Below are 24216 nucleotides of genomic sequence, written 5' to 3'. Positions count from 1 at the left end.
AACGCACGCGCTTCCCTGCACCGGCTGACTGGCGCGTGGACCATGCATTCATTGCGCACTCGCCCAGACACTGCTGCAAGAGCCCAGGGAGAGCTGCACAACACAAATTATCCACCGACAATTGCCTTTTCGTTTGGTGCCACCGTGGGCAAAGACGTTTATGGGCGAAATTTTCTCTCAACGTCCATGCCACGGAAATGGACTGCGTAGTAAAGTTAGCTACCTACATGTTTGGTAAGTTAACAGCCTAGAGCAAATTTATGTCCGAGTTTGCCTAATAAACAGGTGTTCCAAAGCCTAGCACTTACTTCAACAACACTGAAATATAAAACTACATGCCCCAGTAAGCTTGCTTTTAGATGTGTTAAAGTTGAAAATTATTTAACATCAGTAACATCACTTTTCTTGTGCTACTTCCAGACGCCTTTTGCAAATATTTAACCCTTTTAACCCAGTATTTAAGCAAACTGGTGTGATCGCTTTAAAAAAAACATGGTATAAAAAAAAAGGCAATTAGCATCTTGGTAAGAAATGTTCCACACAGTTCAAGAAAGTAGTTGATTAAGGAAATTATTTTTTAAAAAGCTAAGGAAAAATGTCTAGGGAAAAAAAGTTTTTATTTTTCATTGCTATGTTATTGCTTTGTTTCTACTTTTGTTTTTGTTACTAATTTACATTTTTTTCTTTTGTTGTGTATTACCTTCTTCCAATGTTTTTGAAGGAAATCAAGCCAGTTTTCTCAGATGTGGCTGTGTGCTTGTTGAAGTAAGGGGCTGATCACACAGGGACGCATTTCACCAGGCGCCACTGCTCCAAAAACGCCTTGAAGGCACATCTGGTAAAACAGCTGGGAACATTTGTGGAGTGGGGCTGTGTGCATACTTTGTGCAAGTGGCCAAAAGTGACACTGAGGAGTGGAGTGACTCCATGCCTTAAAAATATTTTAACTTTATGCACACCCAGAAACCACCATAAAAAGGCGTTGCGCAGCAGCAAGAGAGTAGTGTCTGACAAGCGTGCTGTACCATAGGTGAACAATGGTTTTGCTGGGGACATTTTTCTAGAGATGCGTCTTGGTGTGATCGGCCTTTAAGTTAATATTATTACGACCTTATTGGCAAAAGCAATGTCTGCTTTGTATCTGATGACTGAATAAGAGCCTGGCACATTTTGTCCAAAGCATAATTATTTTACAAGAAACATCTACAGCTAAGCCTGTGGGCTCCCATATAAACTGAATTTTTCTTCACCATTTCCATTTGCTTTTCTCTGCTGTCCATATACATACTACTCTCACCATGCATTATTCACCACTTGGCAGTACTTTTGCTTCGAACTGCACATCACAAGTGCCCTCTCCATCCATTCCTCCATTTATTCTTGCTCTCTATGCAAAATGCTTCCCTTGTGATTGTGTTGTTGTGTAGATGAATGTATTCAAGCACTATCAAGGTCAGGCTGTAGAGTCATGGGTGCCTTATTGATGTATCCCACCTGAACAATACCACGGTACTGTAGTAATATTGCCACGTAGTACTGTTTGTCATATTGAAGGGTGGAAGCTGTGCATCAATCATAAGGTTGGGCCAGTTTCAACTGGCTGACAAACTGTCTTGGCATAGCTCTGAAGAGCTACTGCGATGCAATGGTAAGATAAGGGAATCGCGTTCATGTTATACCTGTACTCCCCCTATTCAGTAGTGCTTAAAAAAGTGGCTGATATCTGCTGGCTACTTTAGCACAACATCTGGATTTAGCTACCTGGTGAACAATCATCCTCATATTACACCTCTTACACCTATTACAGCTCTTTTTACTAATATGTGTAAATGGAATTATGTTTGTACTATTTAGGTCAATGCTAGAAGTGGTGTTGTACTAGACTGGACTACATTATATTGAGAGAAGTTTATATTTTTTTTTATCCTTCCCTTTACACACATGAGGGGGACAGAAAACAGAAATACTTCTCAATATATGCTCTCCAGTGAACAACACTGAATATTACCTCAGTTTTAAAACATATGATTGACTTTACACATTTCTGACAATGCTGTCCAAAACTGTTTATCATATGTATCATTATGAGGATGGTAAAAACCTATATTACAGTAGGGCTGTTGTCTTGGACTGCATTAGATTGTATGGGTGTACCTGATAAAGTGAGTGTATGTTTAGGTTCAGGGTTCTTAATTACCTAACATGAGTATGGCAAACATTGAAGCCTGCTGCTTGTTTCACGTGACTTTAGCATTTTTAAAGTGACTAAAACACCAGCCAGCTGTGTTTTGTAATAATGATATAGATTATAGATTATAGATTATAGATTATTTTAGATTTTAGATTATAGATTATAGATTATTATAGATTTAATAAGCTTTGAGCAGTTCTTTTTAATTTTTCAGTAACTAATAAGCAATCTGGTTTGTAGTGTCCAGACTTGTGAAACTAATCATTTTCGAGAGGATCATTGTATAGCCTTGTGAACTATGTGGACCTGCAGCTATAAACAGACCAAACAATGACCCCTTACTCTGTGGTTCCTCCCCTAATGTGGCCCCTTTCCTTGCTGATACCTAAAAATCTTGGCTTATTTTAGTTTAGTGAAAGGAAAGTGATTAAATTAAACTCTGGGTTTTGTTCTTATGTTTGTGCAGTTTTTTTCTGTGTCTGACAGAGAAGTTATTTTCTTTGATAAGAATATATCACATGAAACTAGCTGCCTCAGCAGTCAGTTTTAATGCATATGCGCTAGCAGAGTGACATCAACTGCACTACCTCAAATTAGCTATCTGAAATGCTGCCTGCATGCATTTGGTACTAAAGCATGCATTGTTATGTCTACATTGCATTTCCTAGAGATCATTTGTCAGTGTGCAAACACAACATCTTTTCAGTCTTACATTCTGTTCAGAAATCTGAATCTATGCGCCCACATCCTGTTTAGTAATGATGACTTTGTTTAGAAACTGCTGTTACTGCCACCAGAAGTATGCAATACGATCATGACTTTTTCAGCGCTACCATAAAACTGCATACTGTTTATCAACTATTATGTTGATTAGTTATTACTGGATATGAGTGGTGTAATCGAATATCTTTTCCAACAAACAGTTTTTCAGCAAGTACAGACACGACTCTCAGAAAGCACACTGTCATTTTTAATTGGCAAAGCAATGATCAGCGCTGTCGAAAGATGAAGCCTGATACTTTAATATATTATACATTAGTCTTTGCTAATAAGAAAGCATTAGGAAAGATAGAATATTCAAAAGCAAATTTGTTAGCGTCAGAGCTGCGTAGCAGATCTGGGTGTTTTGACGGAACTTGTAAGTAATTTGTCACATTCACATACTCTGTGACAAAAACGCACATGCTGTTGTGAGCTGACTCCATACCCTATGGTAACGGTATATGTATAAGATTGCATGATCTTGAATAAGCTGTACCACATAGTTCATAAAAAGCATTAGCTTGCGTACTTTTCATCAGTGTAAATATTATAGACCAGGTCTAGGTAGTCTCGGTATATTTGTGATTTTAAAATCATATTTCACTGTGGAGATATAGCTGCTCAATGCACAATTTGCCAGTCAGTGGTAGACATGGGTGCTGCTTGCTATTTATAGAAGCAGGGGTCTAGACCAGCTCTGCAGCTGAATGCTGTTTTGGAGAGAGAGGATGGTGGGTGGCATGAGGTTGTATTAGTCTTTGGGGGGTGCGGATGTCTATGTGGGGTTATCTGATTAAACATCAGGCTTGTGTGCATAAAGGTTGTGTGTGTGTGCTGGGGAGAATACAACACAGGGTGGGAAAGAAAAGGGGAGGAGGTGGATGGAGAATGGAGATGATATAATGCAGCCTCTGGCAGCCATAACAGAGGTCCTTTGCAGCAGGTCAACAGTTGCTGCATGGCTGACTGCATTTCCAAATGTACATCTTTGTCACTTCAACTAAATGACGATACAATTAGTGCTGTACAGTATACTGATACCAGAAAAGTATTGCGGTACCCAGCTGTTCGATACAATACCACCTTTTATTAATATCGATAATTTATGAATGGCAGCCTTTTAATAAGAGCCCTGTTTCTCCGCTTGCGATAGTGAGGCTGTGTGTGTGTGTGTGTGTGTGTGTGTGTGTGTGTGTGTGTGTGTGTGTGTGTGTGTGTGTGTGTGTGTGTGTGTGTGTGTTTGAGAGATAGCGCGTTGTTCAGTGCTCTGCTTTCACTCTCTGCAGGTGGAGGGCGTGTGCTTTTTCGAACTCTGCTGTCATTCCCACCGTCCATTGTTGGCGTGCCAAACATTTGCTTGCTATCATGTTGAGATGCAGAGCGAGAGCCGTGGCTGCTAAAGTTTCAGATGCTTATCTTGCTGACCGTTCACCGCTTGTTGACAAAGCAGACACACAGAGCAAAATAGTATTATTCGCTTACCCCCCCGACAGTTAGGGTGAAGCCACGGACACCACAAAGCACATGTCTAAAAGGTCAAAGGATCCAAAGCATCTTGCTGACAGACATGCTGACTTGATTAAGGAATTCAAAGACTGACAGGCTGGTTAGCGAATGTGATAAATAACATAATTACATGCCCCCATACATATATACAGAGCAGAGCTCCGTTGATAAGGAGGCGATTTTGAGGTTTGTGTTGAGTCTACTTTGGTGCACCGCTGTAGTGTGCAGGCTAATTATCGTGGGTTTGAGGCTCTAGAGCCTGATCATGAAATGACAGACTTACACTTACAGTCATTTGTGTGTATTGTTTTTCTAGGCTATCAAAGTGAATTCGCACCCCACCAGGCACACAAACACATGCCAGCAAAATCTGCAGCTACCTAGCCTTCCCTTCCAGCTGTGTTTGAAAACAACAAAAAGTATTACAAAGACTCAAAAAAATGCAAAAAAATGGTGAGCAGAGCAGTTACTGAGTTAATCTGTCTTGATCAGGTACCCATAATTTATTCAATAAATCCCCTCAATAATTACATAATGACATCCTCTTGTGTGCAGTTTAAACATAGCACGCTTTGACTTAGCAAGACAAGAAAAAACTGATGGCTAAATGTCAGATTTCCGTTTTAAGTTCATTTCTACATTAATAATGTTATTAGATTGATAATAAAACAGCTCAAATGTAGTGTAAATACTTTCCTCTGCTGTCCCTTTTTAAAGCCCTTCATATCTGTCATGTCAGGACTGTCATCTTTTATATTATTTCATTACTTTTCTTGGTGTTTCAGTTTTTTGCCATGGTATTGTTTCAATATTGGGATTGAGACATTTTGGGCAAGTATGGAATAATTTTGGTATCATGACAACAGTAGATACTATTTGTATTTCCTTATTTTTACTCTTTCCCGTTAATTTTTGGTCTGTTTTTGGCACAGGGCTTATCACACAATACTAGGTTCTTTACTAACGCTCGTAAACAGCGACCTGACGGGGCTTTAAAATTTTGCTTACAGATTAAAACAGCCATGTGTAACTGCAGACAGACAAACAGACAGACAGACAGACAGAGAGAGTATGGAAGTATGGTTGAATGCACGCATGCACACATATTACATGTTCAGAGGATGAAAAATGGCTTTATGGCTTTGGCCTTGAAATATATATGAGCAGCTCTGAGATTCACCAAAGTAAACGTGTTTCTCATCCACTTCTTAGCTCTCTTGTATGTATATGTGGGGGTGAATCTGCTGTATCCCAGCAACAGTGCACCCAAGTTGGGCGAGAGAACCTTAAGGGCCCTGGAAGCAAGACCTAGAGGATGGATGTGTGTGTATGGCCAGGATCTGATAGAACCAATGTGTGTGTGTGTGTGTGTCTGTGTCTGTGTGTGTGTGGCTATTTCGTGTGAATGATTTTGTTTATGAATGTGTGTGTGAGCGACCCATTTTGTTCTCGTCTTGTACAATCATTTGCTGATGCATTTGGCTTGTTTATTAAACATCGACTTCTGTTCAGAGTCAAAGTCAGAGAATTGTTTTTGAGTGCGAGTTTGGAAGTTCATTGCTGTTATCATCTGCAGCTCTCTTTACTGCCAAGGGCTCAAACATTTATTGCCTGATAACTGATAAACTTAACCTTCCTCTTTGTCCTTTAAATAAATGGCAGTGATGGGGAAGGCAAGTGGTTTTTATGATAGGGTGAAGGTGTGTGTTAGTGCCCATTTCGCAAACTTTATTCCAACTACTTTGGAACCTCTTAATGCTTTAGTTGGTAACTTTTTTTAAAGAGTAAATGAGACAGATAATCTGTAACAAAAATCATATTCCTGTGATTTGTTTATTGTCATTTGTGAACTAAGATGAGTCTCTAATAGCAGCTCTCAGACATGTCAATCACGGCAGCTCTGGTCATATACAGTATGAATCAAGATTCTGTTAAAGCAGTGCCTATTTCTTGTCTTAGATGTCCTCAGAAACATATTTTAGTGTACTATGTAGCTGTAAAATGAGAAAGTTGGTCCAGTAGGATGTGTTTTATACATACATACATTGACTGTCCAACATGGCAGCAGGGTCATAAACCTTCCCATTTTACTGCTGAACAGTGCACCAAAATACTAAAAAAACAGTTGAGGCGAGAAATAGGAGATGCAGTAACAGAGTCTTGATTCATATTTAATCAGTGCTGCCCAGTTTGACAATTTGACTGCAGTTCACTGAGCGATTGACATGATTGACAGCTGCGTTAGACTTCTCAGCTCTGATTGGTTGCTTGCCTCGCCGCTTTCTAATTCTAAAAAGCCATCAGGGCTTTAGGAAGAGGAGGAAGGGCATGATTTTTTTCAGACTATATATCTTGTGTACTTCTTCAAGAATATAGTGACAGTTTCACTAGCTTATCCCTGAGCACATTGGTTTGATTTCTTTCAAAAACAGGGGAAAAAGATAATGAGCATCCTAACAAGACGTGGCCCAAAAATTAGCAAAAGATAGTAAAAGTTACCCGAAAACGGGCAAAAAATAAGAAAAGGAAAAAAACCAAAACAAACAAGAAATGACCCAAAAATAGTGCTGACAGTTGGAAAAGAGTGTATACATTTTTCTCTAAAATACTTTTAGATTTATAATTATTATTATATATAATAATTATAGATATTGTTTTCTGGACATTTTCCCTTTTCTTTCTTTCTTTTTCTTTTAATTGCGCTTTTTTCAGGTCATTTTCTTTTCACTTTTTACCAATTTCTTGCAACCTGAGGGACATTTCTTCCCAAGTTTCCACCGTGTTTTCTTAAGAAATCAGACCAATTAGCTCAGTTTTCACAGATTTAAATGGCTTTGTGAAAGGCGTCTGAATGCAGCACGTGAAAACTGGTGTTGCTCCACGTTTCAAGAGGGTAACTTCTGGCAAAAAGTCCCCCTATATAACATCCTATTTCATGCAAGAAAACATTAAACCATGCAAGAGATTTACAATCCCAAGGCCGTGTAATTTTGAAATAGCTTAACTGTATATAATGCATGTGGATGCATGTTGGCATGGCTATGTTGTGGCTCATGGTGTACATCTTAATGTCACAGCCTACAATAATGCCCTCCAGATGCATACATACTTAGCAATATAATACATAATTCAGTGTTATTAAAGGGACAGATATGAGAAAGTGTATTAAAACATGTGACTTTAAATTATAAAACCTGACAGGAAAATGCCAGCAACTGACATGTGCCATGTGATCCAACTCTGAGACTGATAAACCATGTATGTCATGTCCTTACAAAATAAAATTCACAGGGAATGATGAAACAGTACAAATATATTAATTCTAAATTTTCAAATCCACACTGACCATGTGTTGATTCATGATAGATGTACTTGATGTGCTTACTGTTTTTTGTCTCATACATGCTCACAGGGTATTCTTATCCTAATTATTATGTGAATTTAACAGGTCATGCACCATCAAATGCACTCAAAGCTATGCAGTATGTGCAATAATGAACATTTGGGCCATATAGACATACACACCATAGCTCTTGTTTACTGTTAATGAATGGAAAATATGTTCATATGCACGCTTATAGCACATGCCCACAGATACACACAAGCAGAGACTGATACTGGCTCTGTCCTGTGGTTGGAGTAGGATCCTGTGTGTCTCTGTGTTGTTTCTCTTTCCTCTGTCGAGTCTGATCACCGCTGAGTGATTTCATTTTGCATTGTATAACCATTTAATTTACCCACAGACTCTCATGTTATCTTTTTAAATTCATCCTCTGCAGTATTAATGAGAGCACAAAACCCCTGTTACAACAATTCAGACGGCCAAACAAAGGTGTTTGTGATGGTGATGAGGCGGAGGAGTTTGGCAACAATGGGTGTTATGAACAAATAAACCACTGATGATTCCATTGTGGGTTCAGAACTGGAGGTTTATTATTGACCAATTTCTTTTAAGAAGTTTACAAAACAAATGTATCTTTTCAAGTATTTGTTCATGATGGTTATTGACCTTCTCAGAGAAAAATTTGAGGCTTTCATTACCATTCATGTTGACTAGATTTCTTATGAAACCTGTGCAGGGCCTGATCAGACCTGAAGGTGAGCCGTGCTTTGCTGGGGATTACATGAGGTCATCAGACTCTGGTTTTGTCTGAAATCACTTCCTTATTCACTATTGCTTAAATTGAGATTTCAAGCAATTAGTAAATCATTGTTATTGTTGGGGTTTTTGCAAATACCTTAATTTTATAATGGAAAAATATGATGGGAGATTTTTTTTACAATGCCCTGAGAAAAACAGGGCCTCTGTGAGAGACAGTTTTGCTGTTATGGGTGGTCATCAGGTGTTTTACGTATCTGTATCATTGGTACAGTGCTTAAAACAGTAATTTCTCATAATGCAGTTTGCTGTTAAACTCTAATATTATTATTCATGTACCATTTTCATCCAACACTGCTGATGTCCATATCACTACATCTCTTCAGAGCAGATAACTGTTAGTGAGGCACTGCTGGGAAATTTAACATGACTAATAGCAGACAGCTGCAGTGCATGCAGTACATCTCAGAGTGGGAGTGTGAGAGACAGTGTCGTTTTGCCTAGTCAGGCCTTGGCATATGAATACTGAGCCCAGTTCACTCTCATTTCAGTCCAGATGCAACATTAACAGAAGCTGCAGTTTCCTCGCTAATTACACAGTGTGGTGTCTTCATGTTTCATCAATACAAGAATGTTGACCTTGTGAAGTTTTTGAATTTCAAAAAGCTTTCACTTCACTGAAATTCGGCTGCATCTTCAGTGTGCGTGTGATCGGACGAACAGTTGTCGAGAAAATCATCATTCCAGACTCCTTCCATTTTAGTCATATGTATTGCTGTATTTGTTGCACACAGTTGTGTCTGATTACTGTCGCCGCAGCAATCAGACACAGGAAAATGTCACAGGAAAATGTTTTTACTCATTTAACATTTGAAACCTGGATGAACATCAGTTTTTTGTGCTGCATTTAGACACCTTTCATATGTATTTAAGCCTTTAAAACCTGACCAAAAAAATTCTCTTAAAAACATTGGAAAAGGCAATGAGCAAATTGCAAGAAATTTGTAAAAGGTGACTAGAAACAGGAAATTAGTGTAAAAAAAGAGAGTGATTAGAAGAATAATGATTAAAAAAATAATTTGGAAAAATGTCCAGAAACTATACTGTTAATGACTAGAAATAAATATTATAATAAAAATAAAAAATATGTTGCAAAACATTTAAAAAAAAATGTTTTAGCACTTTTTAGGTCATTTCCTTGTTTTTGTTTCTCACTTTACTTTTTTGCTAATTTTAATATAATTTGCTTGTATCTTTTTATTAATTTGTTTCTAATTTTGGGGTATTTTCTCATGTAGTAGCTTATTGCCTTCATCCCATGTTTTTGAAAGAAATCAAGCCAATTTGCTCAGGGTTCAAAGGGTTGAAGCCATTATGTTTTTTTAGTGGCCCCACAGCAGACTGGCAGTCATGCAAATATGTGTTGTCAGTTACATAAACAGGCAAAATGTTTTAAATGACAATAAGAAATAAATACACCACACAAAGTCCCTGACATCATTAGTTATCTTCAACCATTTATTTAGAAAACAGTGGCATTTTAGATTATTTAGTCATCTCTTTTTTTTGTCACAGAATTAAAGGTCAGTTTTAGAAAATGGACGTTTAGCTTTTCAAGATGACAAACCTGCAACTGGATTCACGACACAGTAGGACATCACAGAGGCAGGCAATTTCATTAAATGATGAAATAATTTTATTTCCCTTCCTATGACCCTAAAATGTTTTTTTTTGTTTGATTAAAAATATTGTTTTGTCTTTCCCTTGCAGACGGTGCGTCATGGTTTCCCTTACCAGCCCACTGCTTTGGCCTTTGACCCTGTGCAGAAGATCCTGGCCATTGGCTCTAGGACAGGCGGAGTACGGATGTATCCTTTAACCCTCATCTGCTCTTTTCCTCCCTTACTCTTGTCTGGAGACACACAGGCCAACTGTATATTTATCTATACAGTAAATACAATACCTACAGCAGCTTTTTATTAAAGCACATTATAGAAAAACAAACCCAATTGAATATAATCTATCACAGTAAACTGTAAGCAGTGCTTGTATTACCTAGCTTTCTGTTTTAACAATGTGAGAAGAAATGTAAGTGCATTGTAAAAAATTGAGCCTAAAAACATTGTCACAGTATTATACTATTTATGACTTTTTGCTGGTATTTGTTGGGCAGGAAGCGATTATTGTCAAGCTGTTATTGTAATTATAAGGATAATTGATTAAGATACATTTAAAAATAAAAAAAGAACACTTCAATTCACAATAAACAAACAAAAAAAAAAAGCATTGCTGGTGCACTTTGGCTATAACTGTAAGTAACACTGATATTTGTCAAATCCATGACCGATACTAGTATCAGGAGAAAAAACACTGCCCGCATTAATAGTTTATCTACTCACACAAACCTGTGAGACTGCTGTAGTGTGTCTCCAGGCAGGAGCCTTCCTTCCTCCACCCCCTCCCCTTATCCTCTAATTCTCATACCTCTTTCAGCCCTGTCACTTCATGTTGCTCAGCTGTTAATGTCGCAGGCTCGCAACTGTCCATCCAACAGCCCATCCCCTGGGTCACCCGGTCACAGGGATGGGAGAAAGGACATGTCAGTGCAACCCAGGTAGGAGATTACACCCTCATAAATACCCAGGGTTCCCAGTATGCCTTTAGGGAAGCAAGCAATTATTGATGCTGCAGCAGCCGCACTGCTGGCCCAGCTGGGGTAATAGATGGACAGTGATTACTCTGCTGAAAGAAACAGAGAAAGGAAGATGTGACATTGTTTGAATATTTGAAATAGAGTGAACGAAATGGAGAGCAGGAGGCTCTGTCTAATGCCTGATTGTGAAGCAAGGCTGTGATTTCAGCTGGATGGAAGCCCTTGAGTGACTTAGCATTTATATTGACATGCTGCACACACCTTTATCTGCTCCCATGTGGCCTGTCACTTACTCTCTGTCTCTCTCTCACTGTCTCTCAATTGCATGCTCTCACATACACGCATTTCTCTATTTTGCTGTTTCTCATTCTGCCTCGCCCTCCATCGCCTTCTGTCTAGAGGACCTTTTTTCCCCGTTATTCCTGCTTATTTATTCAATTCACCCTTCCTCTGTCCTTCACAGCCTGTCTCAATGTTCATCCTTTTCTTGCCAGGGCTTTGAACATCCACCTGTCATCTTCTGTCATGGTCTCCCTTTGTTGTTTTTTTTCTCTATTGCTTTTTTAATGCATTTCTCCTCTCCATGTTCCTCCCTTTGTAGCTGTATTAGTGCTGTATACAGTGGTAGTCAGTGCAATAAATTCTCATGCTCTGTTCTACCTCAATAATGGTACAACACTTGGTCCTGCCTTTTGCTTTTGTCCTGCTTCAATGCCGTGTCAATGTTGCACACACAACCAACCAAGGATATATCACTACTTAACCAGATTTTCATTTTTCTCACCCAGTCTCTCCAGGGTGGAGCATCATGTAAAAACAAGCAAATTAAAGCTTGCACTATCTCTTTCTGTAGCAGCACATCATTATTATTTGGAAGAAACACATATTATGTTCCTGTTAAGAAATCTCTATTGATCTCTGGGGACCCAAAGTTGAATATTCAGATGACACTATTGATCATCTGTGTGGGACTGTGGCTATGTGGGCTCTCTGTGGGAGGTGCTTTTTTCCACTGTGTGGTGTGTAGGCATGCGTGTTTCCCTGAGTGCCAGCGTGCAAGTGCGGTATGTGTGTTAGTGTGTGTCAGTTTAAGCAGAGGAGTGATCAATATATCTTAGTTTCCATGGAGTGTGGTTGCCTCATGAGAAAGCATTTTGTCAATAAGCTGTACTGGCAGCACTTGAGGTACTGTAGTGATTTGTCTTGTGACGTTAGCTAGATCCAACTACTCTGTGCTATCTGAGCCATGTCTACATATCACAGGCTGTTTTTTCCTCAAGCAGACATCAGGAAAGTTACCTGTCACCTCTAATACACAACAAATGAACACTCACTCAAAAGTCTCAAAAGTCAGCAGACGCGGCGTTATGGAGGCTTAGTGTTTTCTGTGAAGTTAGACTTCAATACTCAAAAGGCAAACACGACATAAACTCATGATCACATAAAGCAAAAGTTTAAGAGAGGCTCATGGTTTTAATAACATAACCCTATAATTACCATTCATACTGCGCCCAACTGGGTTACAATAGAATGGAAGATTAGGGAAACAAACTCATCAAATGGGTGTGTATTTGCATTACGTGGCTCTACTGTATTAGCCTAGTGTGCAAAAGTACATTATGTACATTCAGCTGATTGAGGCATTGCTAAAATCATGGCTGAATTTAGGGTTAGAAATAAGATGGGCAGGGATGAAGGGAGAAAGCAATAAATATGGCAACTGGTTATCAAAAAAACAGCTATATGACATCAATGGCCACTTGTATCACTATAAAACCTACTGTCTCAGCTTTATATTGGCCGAGAGAGAAAGAATGTGATCATGTGGTCATCTGACCTTTTTGTCAAAAAAAAAAAAAGTGGTATCAGCCATTTCAGTTTGTCAACAAATACATTTTGATTCCACACAGAACAGTGACATCCATGGTTGAAACAGAAATAAAGATTAGCTTATCAGGAACATTTAAAAAACTCAATCTTGCAGCAAAGCTACAAAGGTGGAAACTCTGGATTCTCTCACATTCTATGGGGCCCCTACCTCTTACGTGTCAGGCTGTTCTCATGCACTGTTAATAAACTCTCCTATGAAAAGTGATGCACCACAATCCGCACATATCCCACATAATCATGTACCAGTAATTTGTGTGTAACCCATGTATTTGGCAAGGCTTTGTTCATGCGACTAATTTACTAACAGGAGTAAAGAATAAAGAAGGAAGTCGTCTTGTACGGAGGAAGGTTTAGGTTGTGAATGGGTCACAAAATGTGGGACTTTGCTGTGGGAGTTCATACAGGAGACCAGTACTTGGAAACGAGTAAACTTTGAGCAAATTTTGAGTTATTTTAAGGTACGTTATCACCATTCTAAATCTAACCACAGTAACTTCACATGCTTAAACCCAAACTCCCCAGATTTATATCAAGTATGTAACAGGATAGTATATGCACCTTTGTATGAGGATATATTGCACATTTATGCACTCTCTCCTGTTACAAATGTTAAACTATCCATAGTGATCAAGAAATGAAACATGAGCACACTGACTGTTTCTACAATCTGTTGTATAGTGATTTGTTTTGGACAGTTTGCTGATGTGATGTCAAACTGTCACATATTTGTTATGAATGGCTGGGGCTATCACAGTAGGACTGGTCCTGCTCCGGTGAATGGTGCATAGTGACGATGTCATCAGGGTTGGCGCAGTGGGTTGGCAATGAGGCTCTCTGCAGTGGGCTCCTAGGACACTCCTCCCCCTGCTTGGGGCGAGATTACCAAAATATGCTGAGATTTGGTTTATTGAGAACAAATAGAAGAGAGAAAGAGCATGGCAAGTGTATGTATGAAGGTGTGTGTTTTCATTTAATTTCTTTCCAATTTCTGAGCCAAAACCCCTGTGTCTGCTTGCTGAATGTGCATTAATGTATGCCATCTACCTGCATCAATTTTGTGTGTGTCTCTGTGCAGATAACGTCCACATGTGTGAGCACACATGCTTGTTTTTTATTTGTGGTGGCTTGTGTGCAGGCGCAGTGAAAGTGGATGTAGTTTCAATAAAGGGTTCAGGTAATAGAATTGCCCAGAGCCTGATAGACAGTCAGTTCTCATAACAGTCAATCTGACCAGAGTGAAGGAGAACAAGAATGAGGAAAGAGATGGAGAGATTGTAAAGAATGGAGGAAGATAAGGGGTTCGTATTGATATTAACAGCTTGTTTATAAAATGTGATGGGTAACATTGATCCAAGTATACCTTAAACAGTAATACTGTAAATCATCCATGATTCTTCTTGAGACATGACTAAGGCCTGGGGCTGTTTTATTAGACTGCATTAATGTGTGCCTACCCAATAAACTGGCTAAAAAGTATAAATAATACTGAAACATGCTACAGTAAGCTGTGGTAAATATCTTTGATACTGATTCATAATGTCTCTGAATGTAACATCAACACTTTGAATAACAATAGACTTGACTAAAGCTGATATTGCATGTCCTCTTCTATCAACTCAGTGCACTGCCAAGGCTCTTGTCCTGCCAGAAATTGGTCGACATTGCTGAGTAATCGAGATATGTTCGCCAGCGTAGACAACAGGCCTCTGCTTGTTGCTAGGTAAGACGGTGACTGCAGCTTTGCTTTTGAGGACAACATTTCTCATCAGCAGCCACATGTTGTTCAGTGACCAGCAGCAAACAATTATTAAACCTAATTTGGCCAATAGAGCGTGAGCAGACAATGGGAGGAGGTCGTTCTGTGTAAACACACAGCTACTGTTACAGTCCATTATTAATCAGGGGCTCTTACAGTGTGTGTGACAGAACAGCTTTGCACTGCCAGTTAGACAACAATAACATCAGATAGTCATCAATTAAGCATTCATTGTTGTCACACTGTGTCATTGGCTTCGCCGACTGTGAGAGCAGGCCTGCAAACATAACGGCTATTTCTGCCATCAGTAGCTCAGCTACCACAGAAAGCATCCAGTGCCATGATCAGATGCTACCCGGATCAAGAGCGTTGGGTGTATTTGCCCACACCATGCACCATTTACATAATTTCTGTCGCCACTATTACCACAAATTCTGTTTCCAAACTTGAGCTCATTATAAACACACGCGTTGCCATGGATATGAGCACAGGCACACATAATCAACGAGACTTAAGTCCTGCCTAGTGACTCACTTGGTCTTGATGGAATTACACGTAATAGGATTTGCGGCCCTCTATTTGTAAACTAGAGTGATGGCAGTTTTTACTGGCGCCAAAGGTGAGCAAGCAAAAGTGCTGCTCTGGTAGTGGGACAGAAAAAGGGATGAAGCAGCAAAATTAAGCTGTTCATAACCGCACACTGCACTCTGTCCTCACTTTACCCTTGTAGGCTGCACGATAATAGAATTAATGGCTCTACCCTGTACTTTACCCCGGGATTAAAGGGAAAGTAATATGAGTATGGCAGTTCATTCTGAATCAGAATGAAGTACAGCTAAGTATATGTTCCTCCAGTCATTGTCTATTCTTTTTTGATTCATTGATTAATCATGCAGTTGATACTGTGAGAAAAGAACAAATCGCAAGCCTACTGCAAGTTTCCCAAAGACCACGATGATGCTTCATATTAATATTTGTTTAATTCCAAAGTGATTTGATAAAAATGATTATAAATGAAGAAGGTGCAAATCTTCATCTGTAAGAAGTGGGAATCACCTAAAGTTAAGCATTTTTAAATGATACCTGACTAGAAAAAATAATAAATTAATTATTAATGCCATTGCTTGTCCCACTCAGAACTTAACATAATGTGCCCAGCAGCTGTTTAATGAGTGTTTCCCATGTTTTTAGTGAATACACAATGGCAGAAGTTCACTGTTGCATGTTTGCCGTTGTCAGTGGAAACTTTTATCTATGGTGAGATCACATGCATTTTCAGATGCACGTTTCATGCAGCCATTAAGTTGGTCTGAAAGAGGTCCAAGTGTCCAAACAAAAGGTACAAAATTTGACACCAGATTAATGTAAGAATCTTCATAATGTTTTTATGTAATTGTGCCATTTTGTATCCCCCACATCCTGTATATTTCCTAAATTGTGCAACTTACTACCAACAAGTTATATTATTATCATGTATCTTTAAACCTACTCTGTCAACTGTTTTGCATCATATGTCCTTCATATTATGCACATGAGAGCAGATAATATGTGAATGGTAACGGGAATTTCACTGCTGTTGCGGTCGTGGCATGTATTTGCTAATGGGTTGAATCCGCTAACTGGCAACTGTGGTGTTTTAGTGGTCCCATTTAGTCTTTTTGTCCCCCCTTCTTTTAATTAGTCCTCATCCTTCCTCAGGGTTCCATTAACACTGGTATTATCTGGTTTGGTTGGAAGACCATTTCCTTCCTGATATATAATGATCCCATCTACAGTAACATTCAGAGAGAGAAGGAGAAGTGCACAATGCAGTTTGCCCGTGTCTTTAACAGTGACACCCTCTGTTTTGCTTTGTCACATTGAATGTAAATTTCTAGCTGTAACACAAAAGAAAGCTAGGAAGAGAGGGAGGGTACCTGTTGTTTTTTGTTTTTTATTCTCCCTCTTTGTCTCTTTATTTGCTTTCTCCCCCTGCCATCGACTGCATCCTGTCATTCTTCTTCATCTTCTTCATCTTTTTTCTCGTCTCCTATACAACCTTTTTTTAAGGTCTTCCATTTCTTTGTGGATGTATATCTCTGAACGTCTATGTCTGTCTGCGAGAGAGAAAGAGACCTGATGAAATGTTGTTAATGAAAATCCTTCCAGACTGCGTAGGACAGTCTGTGCACAGTAAAGCGCTGAAAACACTGCAATCATAACTGCTGGAGCTCTGAACTCTTCCTATGAATCATATAATGATATGGCTTGCCTTAGAAACACACTGTATATCATACAGTATGCCACTGTCAAAATAATCACAAACAATTGCCGTAATTTATGATGATTTTGCTATTGAACATAAGACCAGTGTGTCCACAATGCAGTGTTTCCTCCACCATCACATAGGCTGGAGAGTGGCCTGCCCTGCCCCTCTTGTGCCCCACTTCTTCTGACTAGTTAGGAATTATTGATATAATTGTTTAATCTCAATTATAAACAAATTTATAGATAATAAGAAAAGTGCTTATTATCTGAGGTTGAAATTACATCCCTTAAAGCTGTAGTTCATAACCTTTTTGAAAAAATAACTTTTTGTCATGTCTGCTGAAACTGCCACTATAGCTACTCAGTAATCTGTGAAAAAAAATACGAAAAATCATATACCATCACACGAAAAGAAAACCAGAGCTGAGGAGTTTCTAACACAGCTGTCAGTCACGTTAATCACTGCTTGTGAACTGCGGTCAAAATAGTACTGATCAAGTTTAAATTGAGAGTCTGTCACTTTATTTGTCTTGCCTCAAACTTTTTCAGAAACATATTTTTTTGCATTGTTTAGCAGGACTGCATAATTAATTAAAATAGTATCAAAATTGCGGTATTGCCCACTGCAGTTCACAAATTGCAGGAGTTGCATTTTTTGATCATTAAAAAATAATAATGATAATAATAGTAAATGGTTTGTGAAATGGCCACCATGTTGAATGTTGAGCAAAAAACGAGCATGCTAGAGCAAACTCTCATTTTTCAGGTAAACAGTGTTACAAACTCAGAAGATGTTTGTACGGACAGAATATTTATTTTTTGTGCTTCTGATTTATTACCAAATATGGCATTGTGGCTCAAAGTGTAAAAATCCAGTGCCAGAGGCTGGTGGCTCTTCTCCATGATGGTCACTGGTCACTAAAGAATCTGTGTGAGATAGGACAGTGAATTCTTCCTTTGTATTGAACTACTTGTGTGAAAATACTTCCTGTTGTTAGTTCGGGCTTGATTGCATTAATGTCCGCTTTAGCCACTGAAGAGGTAAATAGCAGCTGGAGGAGGAGAAGCCTTTTGTCCTGATGCAAATTAGGATACACTACTTATAAGTGTGTCTGTGTTCCATATTATGAGTAATTCATTTAAATAATTATATAGAAGATACAATAAGGCTTGAAACGTTGCACATAGTTTAAACATTATAAAATAAAAGCCATCGTCCAGCCTACTGAAATAATTTTGGTATTTGCAGTCACTGAGGGTGTATTTGATGTTTTGCTTTCGGACAGGCTGAGTTTAAGCTATTTTGTGAATTTCCTGCCCTCACAGTTAAATCAGTTGTCAAGGCTCTCACTGTGAAATAATTTCAATAATTATTTATTTACAATCTCCTCATCCTCATAATGCTTCTTAAACCCTCCCGGTTGCCAGTCTTTGGTCCACTCTGCTAGGGTTGGCGAGGTAGTTGAGGAAAGAAAGGTCAGCTGCCTATTAATAGCAGCACTGAGAATGATCCAGGGAATGCTGGTATACATCCACAGTCCACCTTCTGCTAAGTGATACATTGCAAAATGTTGACAATATGACAGGAGGAATTTTCAATTCCGGCAACAAAGATGCACGGATCATAGAAGAGCAAAACAATTAGACAGGCATGCTGTCATAAAGAAAATTCAGCCGCCGAATGAACAACATACTGTTTGAGCATTCTGTATACACAGCCAGCTATTTGTTTTAAAACTCACCATGCTGCAAGCACAACAGGTTTTTTTACTACCATTCTCATCATTTTTTGTTTGCTCTATGTAGATAGAGTTTTACATTTATATGCCGAAGCCGGTAAGACAAAACACATTTTATTTGTCTCCCAAAACCCAAATGTATAGTTTTCCATGAAAAAGGTGTCAGTGGTGCTCAAGCAGGCAGGCTGACATTTGCCTTTATCAGATGTGTAGACTTTCTAACCTTTACTGCCCAAAGGTCACTGAGGGCTTCTGTGATTACTGTACTGAAGAATTAGTGACCGTGAAAAGTCAAGAGAAAGAGTGGAGATGGGAGAGTGGCATAAAGGTTTACTGGCTTGCACCAAAAGATAGTATTTTATCTTTTAGTTCAACTAAAGATCTAGACTTAACCATACCTAAGACCACCTCCACTTGCCTTTTGACTCGGTTCTGAAGTGTGGGCCATTTTGCAAAACACCAGTAGCCTGCTTTGATGTTTAGTTATTGGGACTTGTTGTGTAAATAAAATAGTAATTTGTTTCTGAGTAAAGTAACAGTGTTGCTGAGATGTGTTACTCATCGGCCCTCTGGCTCATGAGGCTGTGCACACTCACATGTGCCCACACACAAACAAACAAACAAACACTGAAAGTCTTCTGATGTTTTCTGGAGAATTCAGCCTCCAAATTCAGTAACATCTTATCGACTGTATTGTAGCCTCCAGCTGAGAGCAACTTGAAATGGAAGCGAAAAGAAATGCCAGAAAAAAAGATCTGTATACGTCAGCGTGCTTGCATACATTTGTCTGTGCACATGACATTGCATTTGTGTATACTCTCCCATAACAGCTAGGTGCCTTTAGTGTGAGAGTAATCACAGAGAGAGAGGTAATGACATGAAGGTACCACAGAGGCTGTGAGACAAAGATATATGGCTCTATTTTTGTGACAGTGCATAGTGCATTTTCCTGCACAAGGTGCAGCATAAAGCAGTGTGGCACTTTCCCACCATACAGTGTGAAGGCAATTCCCCTTCAGCTGATTAACTGCAGGTCTGTGATCCATCTGCAGTCTCTAATTGGAGTCAGGCACATTGTCAAGCTGCAATTCTGCACATCAGATCCTCTGGTGAAATTTATGCGACCAGCACCAGACAGTTGCAAAATAAATACACATATGTGCTCTTGTCCACATCATTGTCCACACTTTCTTATGCACTGAACATCAACAGAAGAGACCAGAAACTGATGCATGGTAAACAATCATACATTTCCATGCAGACTTTTACACCAGTGTAAATCCCTTAAGACTGTCCATTCCCACCAGTCCTCTCCTGGGTCCAGATACATAAATGATGTGTACGCACAGAAAACATGCATACGCCTTTTCCCTGACATAAACTGTTATTTATTAAGGAAGAATGTGCAGTGAGAATATGCGCACCTCATGCATTCTTCACACCAGGCAAGTCTGTCTTTACATTAGCGCTATGAATGAATCGTTGATCATCCCTCTAATGTTTAACAGTAATGATGATTGAGATTTTACCGCAATGATGGTTTGCAGAAATGTGATGAATTAGTGGTACAAATGCTACAAATATGCACTGCCGTGTGTAATGACAGCTGTACTGGCACTGTTGGAAGACCTCACCGATACAACACAGTCGGTAAATTGCTCTTTCTTTACCGTATTACTCATTTAGAGTAGTGGAGGGGCAAAAGTATTGATATGCAAAGAGATGTTCAATAGCGTTTCTACATTCAATTTTGGCGAACTGTTGGTATGGAAATGAGGCCACAATGATCAAGATTTACTAAACAGCATCAGGCGTACGCATGGCTTTATAAATCTGATGAAAAGGATGCGTATGCATATTTCTGCCTTTGTATGTACACATTTTTAATTACAATTCTACACAGTGTTCTTTGCGTCTGGACCCTGGTGTTTTCATCCAAAAGTAGTGGATTACTGGGGACAGCAATGTTGAAAGGGGATAACAATAATGAGTACAAATGGCCACAGTTGCTGTTATCGCCCCCAGTAGGACTTTTGATAATATAATTATTCTCATATCATTCCATATCTAAGGGCTGGGTTACAGTAAAAAAGAACTAGTTTACAAGGTGGGTTGTCTGACCTCTTTAGCCGTTCTATTTGTGTAGAACGGCCATGCTCAAACAGTGAAAATCCTCACACCGCTGCATATCAGTTGGCTGTCTATTTTGGAAGGTGTTTCTACAGTAGTGTTACATTTGTTTGTTCAAGTTTTCTAAAGCTGTTCGACTATCTCACAAGCACTTCTGTTAAAGTTGACTGGCTCTTTAAGTGCACTATGTGCATAGAGCAACAAAAATACCAAAAGAGTACCTGCATGACCTTGGTGCAATGCATATAGCCCTTTTGCCTGTGCTTTGTGCCAAATGCCTCGATTTACAAAAATGGAAGTTGACAGCTATGTCATCAGATTTCTCTGTTGTCCCCTATATAGTTTCTGTGTGATGAACTTCTTTTAATCCATTTAGAATCACACCCACCCAGTAAACCCTAAGGATGCAATTTTTTAAGCTGCCTTAATTACACAGTATGCTCCATCTTCCGTGTGGACTGTATTCATATTATGGTGTTTAGCCAAGATGCCTTGTAATCATCTCCATCAGAGTGATTTCATGTTGATTCAGTTTGATTTCTCTTCCAGTCTTTCTCACACTATCGCATTTTACCACATTTATATTTTAGTGGAAAGAATGCAAGAGAAGCCATGGTCTGACTGAATTGCGGTTATGCCGTTATCATCACAAACCGCAAAGAAATTCTGCGAATGCAATTAGCTTTGCTGCCAATGCAATAGCACGTGTAATCTTTAAGTCTTTAATTAGATCAGATTACACGTCCCTTTGAATTATTTGATTTGGCATGTTGGGACTGGCTGTTTACTCCACATGGTGAGGAGGTGTGTTTGTATGTATGACTACTGGGCATGATCTTTCCACTGTGTATTGCCACGAGTAAACACATTACATAATGCTTAGCTCACTTGATCAGATGCAGAGAAAGTGTTAGGAGAGAGGGGCTGAAAAAAATGGGAGGATGTTTTGGAGTCTGTGTGACAGATAAGAGACAATGAGCTGCTCTGCATTCTTATCTCAGCACCCAGTGATGTCACGTTGGAAACTGTGTGCATTGTAACACAATGGGAGTAAGGACTGTTAGATCTATGTCTGAGTTACATTACAGTGGAATTGAAAAGTCAAGAAGCAATAGAGACAGTAAGGAGAGATAGATTTTACACATTCATCTCCCTTTTAAGCAGTTTAACAAATTTTAGAAGATTGTCATCTTAGTCGCTTGAGTGATGTAATTGCGTAGTCACTAAAATCATCAATGTGTCAGCAGCATAGTGTATGCATTTTTCTTGCTTAAAGAAAATGCATACTTTTGACATGTCAAGGCTGAGTCAAACCATCGAAGTGTATGACTGCCTATTTTCACTGTTACATATACTGTATATTGTCAAGTGCAACTCCTGCTGTCTTGTTTATTCTCTCAGACACAATGTACATCTTCTATTGTGATGACAAATGATGACCCTCATTCCTTTTTCCAACAAAATGAAAAAGTTGTGTGATTTAACATGTGCTGCTGTGGCTTCCGGTGTGTTGCAATGATGACGAGAATGTGTGAAGGGAGGATTTATTACCCTGTCCTTGAACAATGACATTTTCATTGTAATTCAGACTTACCAAGGCTGGTAAGTCTGAATTACAGTTCTGATTAGAAAAAAGTCTTTACAAAGCCTTTTCACCAAGGATCAAAATATAGAGATATTTCTTTTTAGCCATCACTCATCTGCACATATTAGTTTTTTCAGCTGCAAATATCCTAGACTAAAGTCTTGCATTTATGCAGACATGTGGTATGTGCCTGGACAGGTTTTGTGCTTTTTCAGTAACACTGTGATTAACAACATACGTATGCTTGTATTCAAGCTGTAAACAAACAGTACGGTTTTGTCCAGCTTCAATTACTTACTGTACATCCTGCAGGGATATACTGTGTCTACCAATGACTGTCTTGTTTGTTTATCCGAAAACAGACATCTGGTGTATACAATGTATTCACGACATTACCTGACTTTTTGAGTTGATGAGCATCCTCATTTAGAGGAGCCATTGATGGGTTGAGGCTTGTCGGCCTGGTTTAATTTTTCTGTTTTAGACTCAGGAGGATCCCCCTTGAATTAGGAAATAGGTGTCTCTTTAAAATGGTATGTAAAGTCTCTCATGCAATGCTTGAGTAATTTAACCATTAACTTAATGCTTGACTTAAACCTTGGGCTCATTGCTGTGTAATACGGTCTTGATTGTTATAATATACGATTGCTGTAAAAACACCAAAAGACAGGCTTGCATAAGAGCATAAATTTTATATCAATAAAAAATGTTCATACAGTGTGAGGGGAAAAACTGATTTGACAGGTCCAAAAGTTTACAGCCAAAACCCAGTGCTGTTTTTCTTAGTATCACAGGCTAATTTAAGTTTTTTTTCCATAACTAGTGGAACAGTTTGACTGGTAAGGGTGCCAAGGGTGCACCAATTGATCGACCACTGATCATTTTTGGCAGATATTCATTCTAAATAGTTTGGAGGCCAATCAGGAGAGACGGTCAGATGACGAAAAACATGCACAATGATTTCACTACACGCTCCTGGTCACTGGTCCAATTGTTCTGATAAACCGTGGCTCACACTTAACATTCACTGTTATATTTATGGTTTACTGTTAACCTGACATCAAGCTGATCACGGACAATCAGCTGTTGATGCCCAATGTGCAGGAGCAATTGTAACAACATATGGGGTATGGGAAGCATTTTTTCAATTGTAATTTGACATCTTCAGCTGTGTGCCAAATATGTGTCTGAAGCCATTCTCCTGTCAGCAGGCACGCTAAATATTTTCCAAGAGCACAAAATAAAACTCAAGCACTTCTGGACCGCTGCTGGAAAAATCCCAGGGGAAACGCTGTGCTGCCACTGACTTTGTGATTCAGTACATTTACAACAATTCATTATTTTTTATTCTTATGTGTACTCATGGGGAAAAAGTATAATGGCAAGTCTGCTTGTCTCTTTTGCCCCTCTCCTGGTGTGACAGCAAGTGGCCAGTATGTGAACCTGTTTCAGAGCTGGAGCCATAAATCATGTCATCATATTGTAGATGAGATCAAACAGCAGTATACCCTTTAGGTAGCATCCTTTGTTGTATATGATGACAGCCTCCATGAAAGTGACACGCACACAAATGCAGAGATACAGTACATTGAAGATAACATATTCAGAGCCATAGTCGCATACACTGCCTTTTCCAATAAAGTGTGGAAGATAATTAT

The 24216-nt window shown here is 39.0% G+C and overlaps 1 protein-coding gene across 17 annotated transcripts in view; it reads left to right on the top strand.

The window, feature by feature from the left end:
- Nucleotides 1–24216, top strand: part of stxbp5l (syntaxin binding protein 5L) — a 166693-nt gene that overhangs the window by 19143 nt on the left and 123334 nt on the right. For all 17 annotated transcript variants that reach the window (XM_088083059.1, XM_088083057.1, XM_088083054.1 and 14 more), the window contains exon 2: nt 10329–10426. In XM_088083059.1, coding sequence (XP_087939185.1) covers nt 10329–10426 — 98 coding nt within the window. The remainder of the gene's footprint in view (nt 1–10328; nt 10427–24216) is intronic.

The sequence above is a fragment of the Plectropomus leopardus genome, chromosome 10 (assembly GCF_026936395.1).
Source record: "Plectropomus leopardus strain MGB_pleo_1.0 chromosome 10, ASM2693639v1, whole genome shotgun sequence".
Classification (NCBI taxonomy): Eukaryota; Metazoa; Chordata; class Actinopteri; order Perciformes; family Serranidae; genus Plectropomus; species Plectropomus leopardus.
This window is presented reverse-complemented; position numbering and strand designations above follow the sequence as displayed.